The sequence below is a fragment of the Nuphar pumila genome, chromosome 3, assembly GCF_984573655.1.
Source record: "Nuphar pumila chromosome 3, dmNupPumi1.hap1.1, whole genome shotgun sequence".
NCBI classification, from domain to species: Eukaryota; Viridiplantae; Streptophyta; class Magnoliopsida; order Nymphaeales; family Nymphaeaceae; genus Nuphar; species Nuphar pumila.
The window spans coordinates 80435328-80447519 of NC_143251.1; the positions used below are offsets into that span (position 1 = coordinate 80435328).

Sequence of the window (12192 nt, forward strand, 5' to 3'; positions counted from 1 at the left end):
ACACTATAAATCGTTGTGGGGCTCGTTGAAGACCCGAAAACAGTATAAATCGTTGTATGAAGGCCCGACAATGCTACAAATCGCTGTTGGAAGACCAGACAACACTATAAATCGCTTTGGGGCTCGTTGGAGACCCAACAACACTAAAAATCACTATAGGGGAGTCATTGAAAAAATCGTGGGAAAGAAACAGAAAAAAAAATTAGAAAAATCATGGGAAGGGGTGTTACGAAAACCTCCAGCAAAAAACAACCGAAGGAAACATGAGCCCCACGATTAAACAAAATGCTTTATTGCTCTTTTTCGATAGTTAAAAGAGGGAAAGAAAATAAAAAAATTATACAAGGCCCCAAAAAAAATTGGTCCGGGAGACACGGCCCCCCCGCCCGTTGATCGCGTAGCGGGACCCGCGCCGGGGGAGGAGCCCCCGGACCCTCCTCCTATAAGGGCCCACGATTAAACAAAATGCTTTATTGCTCTTTTTCGATAGTTAAAAGAGGGAAAGAAAATAAAAAAATTATACAAGGCCCAAAAAAAAATTGGTCCGGGAGACACGCCCCCCCCCCCCGCCCGCTGATCGCGTAGCGAGACCCGCGCCGGGGGAGGAGCCCCCGGACCCTCCTCCTATAAGAGCAAAAACTCTAAATCAGGCTCCACAGCGAATCAAGTTGAACGATGCTACCCACGCTGGGAGGAGCCGCCAAACCCCCCTCCTATAAGGGCAAAAACTCTGAATCAAGCTCCACAACGAATCGATGCTACAGTCAGTGTGCAGGTCAGTCGGTGTTTGATAGAGCAATGTAGGATCGTCTGCTCGATGTGCACAGAAGTAAAAAGAGAAGAGAGAGAGAATGAGAGAGTTGATGTTCATGGCCTTCTCCAGGGGGAACTCTTTGCCTCCCTTGATTTCTTCTCTAGAGAGAGAGAGTTTTACAGTATTTTACGGAGAAGGAAGAAGAAGAAGATGACGATAAAAATTTCAAACAGACATTTCTGATGGCTCGAGTTCGTTTTGCTGGATGACCATCGGATCGTCGGCTCATCATCGTTTCGCCGGATCATCATCGGCAAAACGATTAAGGTTCGTTTCGCTGTGTAGACTTTGAAGAGTCAACATCATCCTCGACTTTCTTGATGGAGGATACGTTTGTCCTTTTTTTGAACCGTTTGTTTTTTCTTTTTTGAATAAAGAACATTTTTGTCATTTTCTCAAACCATCGTTTTATGAAAAAAATAGCAAAAAAGGGTACTTAAGTCTTTGCAACTCAACGTACACTGGAATACGAGCCCCATGTGCTTTTACATGGTGCTCATTCCAAACCCCGAACACAGACGTGGGATTCACTTAATCATCGGGTGAGAACATACAGCACCCTCCCATGTTTTTCACCTGTTCACTATCGGCTGACATTGACTGGATTTTGCCTATCTTTCGTAACTTTTCAATGTTGTATTATGTCCTGTAATTTTGCTTTAAATGAATATATTAAAGTGTTTGGTAGTCTCTAAAAAAATATATAAAAAAGTAAGTGCAGCATTACACAAAAAAGTGTCTGATCACAAGGCACCTGATCTTCATCCGGGCCACTACCGAAACCCGGTTATATCCAAAACCAAAATATCTGGGTCGGGCCGGGTCTGTCCGTTGCCCACCTCTTTGAGTCCTTTGTCTCACTTCCCCTTATCCTCTTCACGCCCCTCCCCTTCTCCTCATTCTCTCCCAAAAATCTGTCCTCCTCCTATTTCCCTCTCTCTTGCCACACAACAAGAACAACCCATCTCCTTCCCCTTCCTCACCACCATCACCATGTCCGCCATTTCCGTCTTCAAATCCCTATCAATGGCCGATGGCTGCCTCACATCCCTCCCCACCTTCCTCACCAGCAAGAATTACCACCACTCACTTCGTCCTTTCCCCGCTTCTCTCCGTTTCACCTCCTTTAAGGTCCAGTTCTCCTCGCCCTCTTCATTGGTTTCCTTGAAGAAAGTGAAGAAACATGGGGTGGGGTTTGTCGCCAGGACCTCCGACTGGGCTCAGCAGCAGGAGGTCACCCAGGTGGAGGAGGGGTTCGAGTTGGGGGAAGATGGGAAGGAGGTGGAAGCTCGCGTCTCCGATTGGGAGGGCGGGGACGAAGCGGAGAGCGGAGATTTCGAAGGAGAGGAGTTTGGGTTGGAGGGGGAGTCAGGTGAAGATGGTGGGTTCGAGGAGTTGCCTTACCAGGAACCTCCGGAAGAGGCGAAGCTCTTCGTCGGGAACTTGCCGTTTGATATCGACAGTGAGAAGCTGGCACAGCTCTTCGATAAGGCTGGGATTGTGGAAGTTGCAGAGGTAAGTGGGCTGAGATATGGTGTTCTTGTGGGTACCTTGTTTTTCACTAAATTATGATGTACTTTGTGCATGCCAAGTTCCGTTCTTATTGTGGTTTGTTTGCCTCATTCTGTAGGTCGTTTACAACAGAGAAACGGATCAGAGTCGCGGGTTTGGCTTCGTTACAATGAGTACGGTTGAAGAAGCAGAGAAGGCGGTGGAGATGTTTCATCGTTATGTGAGTTCATGGTTCATTCTTTCTGTTAACTCAGTTATATACTTTCATGGAACTTAAATTCGGCATTAGCATATTTTGTTCTTTGAAATTCTATTGCGAATATGCAATTCTAGTTAAGTTTTATGTAATTTTTCTGTAGTTTTCCACTTATTGCACTGTTTTTATTCAATAAGGTTAGCGGCTTGTTTGTTATTAGTTTACTTTTTTCTGTCTATTTAAGTGAGCTTGCAGCTATGACTTATAGTTTGTAGCTTCTGGGAAATTGGCCTGGTTTGCTGTAAATTTAACTTTGAAATTTGAAATGATTTTCCATGCTTTCCTTTTTGTTTGGTGTGTAGAAGTTACTATTTAGGAAATAGTTGCTACTCCAGATTTCTCAAATGTGTCAAAAATTCTCCATTCTTAGCAATATTGTAGAGTTTGTAAAAAAACTTGTTGGATGAAAAATACGGGAATGTGGGTTCTTTTCCTATTATATATGGATTCTCATTCCAAGTTTACCGTTTTTTAGATGTGTCTTTGTTTTCACAAAAGATCTGTGTTTCTTTAGTACCCTAGAATGGATTGATTTAGCACGAATCCATAAGTGAAAGCATTTACGATTCCCAGATTGTGATTTGCTGCTTCTTCCAAATTCATTCAGTTATATTTAATTGAGTGTGTATCCACCTGTTGAACTAGGTGTGCTCGGCAGAAGTTTGGTGTCTCAAGCTGTTCTCTGACTTTAGTATGGTTGTGTATGTTTTTTTTTCTCTTTTTTGAAGCAACATATAACTTTCTGTTATGTGTTAATCAAATAATTTAGTCCAAGCATTGCTTTAAGAGTGGTTTTCTACAGTTACTTTATAAAATTTAAATTGATTCCTGGATGGCTATACAAGTTACAAGCTAGGAAAAGGAGGCCAGTCTCTATTGGCTTTCTGCTAAAAAATTTCTGTAAATGCTCTTCTAGAGTAAAGCTCTTTCAGTTAGCCAGAATTTTTGGAACTACCTTTTTAGCCATCCCTGCAGAACTGATTTGAGATTTTACAGAGCTGGAAAGCATTTTCATGCAACTGTAATATGAAAATATGCATTTTTAGTTTCCACTTGGAGAAGCACCGAAAAGTATTTAATTTGGTGATTGGTCATAATGATACGTCTCAGAAATATTTTTTAAAAATTTTTGAATTTGACTTTTCGTATTCTTGTAAAACATTCACCATCCAACTCAAACACAGGATATCATTAAGAGATGGGGAAGCTTTGTCCCCATTTTGCTTCAAGCTGTTTTGCTATCTGCATATTTTTTTACTTTTGATTCTTCAGATTGCATATAACATTGGTGCAGTGAATGTGCATTCTCATTCCAGAAATAGTGATGATTGATGAATGTTACAGATTCTAAACCAAGATTTGGGTTGATGTCTTTTACCTTTCTGTTTTTTATTGGCCCTGCAACTTCACAAGGGGTTGTGACATGGATCAACTCTTAGGATCATTCAGGTCTGATTCTCCCTCATCAGCCCATATCCGATTGTATTCTGATCAGGCCACTATCTATACTTCGTGGATTGCTTGAGTATTCATCTTTGGCTTATCTGACTCAGATGAATCATGATTCAGGTGTTACTTTTGACCATAAAAAAAAATAAATTTATGTCTCAAGATACTTTTATGGGATATATGACATGACCGTTTCTGTGGAGTTCTCCAATAAGAATACTACTATATATGGGGACATGTTACTGGGATAAAAATGGAGTATGATGTTAGATAACAAAGTTATATTTTTAAGTGGAGATCATTAACATTTGGTGAAGAATGTGTGGTGGCTTTATTTTCAAAAGAGAAAAAAATATGAGCCTTCTTTCTTCATGTTAAGATTTTGCAAGCATCACACACAAAAGGATAAAAAGATCACCATGGGACATTGAACAAAGTAACCTCACATTGATGTTTCTCATCTCCTTCTGGAGTATGGAAAAGGAAAAACTAGATCCCTTTATGATTCTTCAAAAGATTTTCCAATGTCAAGAAGGTTCTCTGCCGCTATTTGTTTTCATCAAAAAATGATTTGCATTTCAATCTATTTTCATCTATATAAAGTAAAATACAAAAACACTTTATCTTTGTGGGATGATACATCTTGTCTTTGTGCCTTTTCTTAATCATTAACTGCATATAATCCAAAAGAAACAATTCCTTTTGTTATTATTAAATGGAGGTTGTGTTCTACTTTTCTTATATTCCTTAAGTTAGTAAAAAAAATTCTTCTTTTCTTTTATATAGTCTGATAAAGGAAACTGGAATTGTTATGTGTCTTGTTGTAGAATGGTTTCAACTATGTCTACTGTTTCCATAATCACAGAGGGCAAACTGGGCCCAAAGCAGTTTCTGGGATAACATCTACACGCTCTTTAAAGGATTGATGTTGATAACTTGTCAAGGATTTGGATAATACTAGTATTTAAAAACTTGTTGAGTCAACTCATTGGCTTGGTTGACTCGGTTCGGATCACCCATTTACTGGGTCAACCCAGTGGGCAAACTCATCTAGAGCAAAAACTCATCCAGACTCGGTTGACTCAGTTAAGACTCAGTGATCAAAGACTCAATTGACTCGTCTAGAGCAAAATTATTGAAGATCTTGAAGTTCAATTCAGTTTCTTGTTAGTAAATGACTAGTTGTGGCTTAGTTGTAACTTGTAACTTAGCATGATGTTTTTTATTTATTTAGTGATTTTATTAGTAATCATCTATGTCACATGGGTGCGGGTGCGGGGATTCGGCACTTCCAAAAAACCCGGGTGCGGGGGTGCGGCAGGGGCAAAAATATAATATATATATATATATATATATATATATATATATATATATATATATATATATATATATATATATATATATATATATATGCGACGCGGGTTTTTTCAAATTTCATTTTATATACAGCTGCAGTGCTGCACGCACCCATTTCGTCAGGAGAACAGTGGAAATCCTTTACTAAAAAAACCATCATTATCATTTATTATGGAGAGAGAAAATCCTTTACGAAAAAGGATTGAAAAGGAAGCTGCTGTCAGCTGTCATTTATTGTGGAGAGAGAAAATCCTTTACGAAATTGAAAAAGCAGGAGCAGCAGCTGCTGTCATTTATTGTGGAGAGAGAAAATCCTTTACGAAATTGAAAAGGCAGGAGCAGCAGCTGCTGTCATTTATTGTGGAGAGAGAAAATCTTTTACGAAATTGAAAAGGCAGCTGCTGTCAGCAGCAGCTGTCAGCAGATTTTTTTTTAAAAAAAAATTTCGCAGCACATTTCGTAGGGCAATTTTTTTAAAAAAAAAAAAAATCCAAACATAAATGGACCGAAATGATCCTGGGTGCGGTCAACGCACACAGGATTGGGTTGACTGCACCCGGTGCCGCACCCGCATCCGCGTCGACGCGGGTGCGGCACCCTGCTAGCCGAATCCCTGTGACATAGGTAATCATGGCCTTTTGTAAGTTTTTTTTTGTATTTATTTGATTAATATACATTATTTTTATATAAAATCAAAAGTTAACAAAACCCAGAAGAGTCATCGAGTTGACTCGCTCGAGTCACAAGTCACTATTGGACGAGTTGATTCCAGAGTCACTGTGTTTTCAAGCCATGGATAATACAACAGTTATTTCTCACCTTCTTGCCATTTTTTCTAACATATTTCATGCTTTTTATGGCTACTTAGGTTTTTCTTGAAGTAGAGATACACCTAACTCTCATTACATGCACCGTTTGTTCTTTTCATTAATGTAACATGGATTTGGATTCATGGGCATTTTTCTTCATTCCCCTCAATCTCAAAAAGAAGAGTGTGCCCACTGTTTTATGTTCCTTTGTGGAACTTGAAAATTGAATGCTTTGATCTGTATGCAAAGCCAAGTTGGATCAGAGGGTCCAGGCTGGAGATAATTCTGTTAACTTGATCATAAAATATACATTATTATATGTATGTTTATTAGATTATTTATGGTGCTAATCTGGCATATGGACACAAATAATATTTGCTTTTCATTATCAACTCTATCTATGTTTGTGCTATGTGTATCCAATGGTTTTGGTGAACATTAACAAATTTACAAAAAAAAATTTACCCCAATAATTTCGACAGTCTCAATTAAATGTTTATAAAACTCATGAGTCATACTATGAAACTTTGGGAGAGGGTGATTGAGTCTAGGTTGAGGAAGGTTGTCATGATATCGGAGAATCAATTTAGTTTTATGCCTAGAAGATCAACTATGAAAGCTATACATCTTCTTAGACAACTTATTGAGAGAAATAGAGAGAGGAACAAAGATTTGCATATAGTTTTTATTGATTTGGAGAAGGCATACGATAGAGTACCTAGGGACGTTCTCTAGTGGACAATGATGAAGAAATGTGTTTCTCTCAGGTATATTAGTATAATTAATGATATGTATGAAGGAGTAATAACCAATGTCCGCACTTGTGGAGGGGTGACAACCAATTTTCCTATAACGGTTGGGTTACATCAAGGATTTGCTTTAAGCTCTTTCTTATTTGCTATAGTGATGGATGAGCTTACGAGATCAATTCAAGAAAATGTGTCGTTGTGTATGTTGTTTGCTGATGATATTATTTTGATTGATGAGTCTAGAGCTTGGGTTAATGCTAAGTTAGAATTATGGAGACAGACATTGGAAGCAAGAGGTTTTAAGTTGAGTAAGAGTAAGTCAAAATACATGGAATGTCAGTTTAGTAAGCAACGAAGTAGTGATGGGAGTGTAGTCAAGCTTGGTGAGCAAGAAATACCAGTGGATGATTGTTTCAAATATTTGGGATCTATCATTCAAAAGTATGAAGAAATTGATGGAGAGGTAAATCATAGGATAAAGGTTGGGTGAATGAAATGGAAAAGTGCAACTGGAGTGTTGTGCGATCGTAGAATGCCATTGTGGTTGAAGGTAAAGTTTTATAGGCCGATTGTTGGCCCGCTTTACTATATGGTACGGAATGTTGGGCTGCCAAGGGACATCATATTCAAAAAATGAGTGTAGCTGAGATGCGTATGCTGAGATGAATGTGTGGAAATACAATAAAAGATAAGATTCAGAACGAGGAGATACGTAAGAAGGTAGGCGTTGCACCCATTGAAAATAAGATGAGAGAGAATCGTTTACGGTGGTTTGGACATATTCGGCGAAGGCCTAATGATGCTCCAGTTAGAAGGATGGAGAAATGGGAAAATATATTAGTTAAAAGGGGTAGGCCTAGGAAGACATGGATGGAGGTGATAGGAAAGGATATGAATACTTTGAACCTCACCGAGGACATGGCATTGGATTAATGATTGGAGGAGAAGGATTCATGTGGAAGACCCAAAATGATTTTCTTTTTTTGGCTTATATCGCAGACCCCAATTGTTTTGGGATGAAGGCGTTGTTGTTGTTGTTGTTGTTACATAAGTCACTATTGCCAAGGTTTCTTGTCTAACTTCAAAGTGAAGTTCAAGCCATGTTTATTTGTTGCGATGTTGTGAAAAGTATTGTGGTATAGCATAGCGCTCCACCAAAAACTGAAGCAAGGCGTAAGGCATAAGCCTCAGAATTTTTTTTCTTTAACTTTAAAAAAATATTTAAAAATATCTACAAATACAAATAATCAATAGAAATGCTTTATTGATAAAGTAACAATCAATAAGAAACAGAAAATTGCAAATAAATAGTGAAATTAACATTTTTTCTTCTTTTACAGAAAATTACAAATATAAATAGTTTTCTTTCTTCTTGTCTCTCTATCTCTCTCTCTTTTTCTTTTTCTTTCTTTCTTTCTTTTTTTCTTTCTTTCATTCTTCCTTCCTTCCTTCCTTTCTTTTTCGTTCTTCCTTTCTTCTTTCTTTCCTTCCTTCCTTCTCTTTCTTTCTTTCCTTCCATTTATTTCTTCCTTTCTTTATTTATTTTTTTTTTCTTTCTTTCCTTTCCTTTCTTTTCTTTTCTTTCTTTCTTTTCTTTATTTTCCTTTCTTTTCTTCCTTTTCCTTCTTTTTTTTTCCTTTTTTTTTCTTTTTTTCTTTTTTTTCTTTGTTGCGCTATTTACCTGCGTCTCAAGGTGCAGAGGGCCTCACCTCAAGGCGAGACACGCTATTTGTGCCTTAAGGCACATTTTTGATAACTATGCTTCCTACGTTTTCTTTTTTTTCTTTCTTCCTTTCCTTTCTTTTCTTTGTTTTTCTTTTTTCTTTTGTTGTGCTATTTACCTGCTGCTCAAGGCGCAAAGGGCCTCACCTCAAGGCGAGGACGCTATTTGCGCTTTGAGGCATGTTTTTGATAACTATGGTTTGTTGTAGTTGGGAATATAATTTTTTTTAAATGATGTGCGGTGTTTCCAAAATTACAGAGATGAAAAAAAAATAACGCACAAATCAAGATTTCAATATTTGTTAGGTGTAGAAGTATTTGGTGACGTTGGAACTTCCGCATGTGGTAGCAGAAATCTTTTGTGTGCAACAAATTTTTGAATACCAATTTTTGAATACCATCTATGGTGTTTTAGTAAGTTTGTGTAGAATACCCATTAATTCATTTGTTACATGCTACAAGTATAGCTAATAAGCATGAGTTACTTTCTAGCGAGTTAATCACCTTGATGCTACAAGTCAGGCTCGAAACCATGACCTCTATAGTCTATACCAGGGTTATCGAAAATGCTACTAGCGTCGGGGAAGCATGCTTCCCAATACTTTAAAAATGGGAAGTGTGCTTTCCCAATACTGGGAAGCGAGCTTCTCATTTAAGAGAAGTGAGTTTCATGATTTTTTTGGGTTTGGACAATTGTACCCTTATTAAATTGTTTTTACCAAAAAAGTAAAAGAAACAATGCTTTTTATAAGGGCAAAATGGTCATTTTAAAATTTCATGAAAAACCCCAAATCGAGTAGGGTTTGGGTTGTTTTATTTGAAACACTCTCTCTCTCATTCTAGGTGACCTCCTCCGCCCTCTGGCGATGGGCCTCTTTAGGTAAGCGTGCACCCTCTCTCTCTCTCTCTCTGACTCTCCCTCTTACTCTCTCTTGCTTGCCCTGTCCCTTTTCTCTCTCCCTCCCTCTTACTCTCTCTTGCTTGCTTTGTCTCTTTTCTCTCTCCCTCTCCCTCTCCCTCTCTCGCTCTTTGTCTCTCACTCTCTCTCCGTCTCTCGCTCTCTCTGTTTGTACTTTGTACTGTTTGAGATTTAGTATGTTTTAGTCTCTTCCATGTGTCTATTATATCATGTCTAAGTTATTGATAAGAGAAGTTTTCTTCTACTTTACTGAAATCTTTGATTGTAATAGATTGATTGAGCATGTCATGCTTCTATAGCATGTTGGCAATCCATTGTAAATGAGCAAACATATTGTTCCACTATAAGACAAATTTTCTTGAAGCTGGATATTATTTGAACATGGAAAATGTTTATCAACAATGTTTAATGAAAAAGAGTTAAGCAGCAAATCAGCCTTTGGATGAATGTTCTAGAAGCTACCATGCACCTCTGGATCCGATTGTGCACAAAATGGTCCAGGCTTGTTTGGTTGTGCACAACTTTGTGCTCTAAATCTCGAGTAAATGTGTTTATTTTCTCCTTTTTCTTGATGTATTATTTATTAAATGTGATTCATGACAATGAATTTACCATAGAATCCAGGGATTTAGTGCAGATAAATTGTTATGTTACTGCTTATCAAGAAAAATATTGTTATGTTACTAATTTTGCCCATCTGTCTGTCTTTGGCTTGGATTGATAGTTTTGATTGTTTCTAGAATCAGCTGGATTGCATTGTGTAAATTTGCATGATTTTAGGTGTTCTGTAAGGTCCAACATGTATGGTATCATCACCATCCTGAGTCGCGGAGTAGTCACTAATCAGGTGAATCATTGCATGGAGATTGAAAGAGGATAGTATTGTTAGCTGATGGCTTACTTTAACATCTGACGACCTTAGAGGGCTGGCCTGTACAAGTAATATCTTAGCTAATAGATTCTTGTTTTTTACTAGATGTCATTTTGTAACTTGTAGCTTTCGAGGGCCTTGCCAACTCTTTATTCTTTGCTCTTTGATCTTCATTTCTTCTAATAGACCAAAGTTATGGTGTCCAAACATTGCATGATTTGGTCAGCGTTATGGACTTTGCCCCTTTCTGCTGGACTTGTAAAATTGTCTGACCCCCGCTTGAGGAGAAGTTGCTTGGCCATGTTTTATGTGCTCTTTATTGTTTCCGTCATAGCATGAATAAGTATTTTGCTTTCTGGAACTGTAGGCTGAAACGTGTCAAATTTTAAGATTGTATTATGTTCCACTTGCCTATTGAGACTTAGTTCTGCATTGAAACAGGATCTCAACGGGAGGCTCTTGACAGTTAACAAGGCATCTCCGAGAGGGTCCAGGGCGGAGCGTCCTCCTCGTGAATTTGAACCTTCATTTAAGATATACGTTGGGAATCTGCCATGGCAGGTTGATGATGCACGACTGGAACAAGTGTTCAGTGAACATGGAAAAATTTTGGATGCAAGGGTTGTCTGTGACAGGGAGAGTGGGCGGTCGCGTGGATTTGGCTTTGTGACAATGTCATCAAAAAGTGAAGTTGATGAGGCCATTGCAGCTCTTGATGGACAGGTGAGTACACATTGTGATGCACCCAAGAAAATTAGCAACTATTCCAATCTCCATCTTTTGTTTAACCTTTTCTTTTATTGCATGACAGAGCTTGGATGGGAGGGCCCTCAGAGTGAATGTAGCTGAAGAAAGGCCAAGACGCAGCTTGTTCTGATCGCAAGATCTCAATTCACTTTTTGGAAGTCACTGTAATCTTCATCCATTAAATAGGTGTTCATTATTTATAGTGTTTTCCTCTCTTTTTCCCCTCACATCTTTCCAGTTTTTTGTTAGTTTGGTTCGACGGTAGAGTTTCAGACTCAGGGGTTGTACCACCTAAGCGGGGAGGGTGTTCAATTTTCTTCTCTTTCAGTTAAACTCATGTGCTTGTTATTGTGATATTTCTCTTGGTAGATATGGATTGATAAAGTTAGATTCTTGCAAGTCTTCGTTGTTATGCGCTGCATCAATGAATGCTCATAGTTGATGCCAAAGAATTCAACCAGGAGATGAGCACATAGTGGTTGTGTTTGGTATGTAGCTTGTTTATCTGCAAGTCTACAGTCATTTGCCTGTCGTGAATATGATACTTACGGTGCGCTTGTGATTGGCAGTCCACAAGCGAATCTTCTTTTTTTTTTTGAAAGTCTAGTTGGGGTTAGGTAGACCCCTACCAGTTATACAACTATACCATTGGGTTTTAAACCTGCAACGTCCCAACACAAGGTGACGTGCACTAGCTGCTTCTACCGGACAAGCGTGCCCCCGGTGCTGGAAGAATGGCAGGTGGTAAGTGAGATATCCTTATATGATCTGGTTATGAGATTTATGTTTTAACCATTTGTATGCAATCCCTTTCTTTTTAGAGTTGGTTCACTAATTCTGGAAAATGCAAAAATGGAATTTGTCAATCTGAAGAACGTCTTTTTGTGTTTAGTCAAATAAAAGTTATATTGACATTGATTTTCAAGATAATTCAGTTGGGCGTCTAGAAAAATGGTGGTGAAATGATGGAATTCTGAAGCCCACAAGG

General features: G+C 38.4%; 1 protein-coding gene across 1 annotated transcript; it reads left to right on the forward strand.

Annotated features, from left to right (window-relative positions):
- The first annotated feature begins 1706 nt into the window (after positions 1-1706).
- LOC149843081 (28 kDa ribonucleoprotein, chloroplastic-like) lies at positions 1707-11603 on the forward strand. Its single transcript, XM_089999592.1, has 4 exons — positions 1707-2329; positions 2445-2546; positions 10899-11180; positions 11269-11603. Exons 1-4 carry the CDS (start codon positions 1808-1810, stop codon positions 11332-11334), a joined length of 972 nt encoding a protein of 323 aa, XP_089855718.1. The 5' UTR covers positions 1707-1807; the 3' UTR covers positions 11335-11603.
- The last annotated feature ends 589 nt before the right edge of the window (positions 11604-12192 follow it).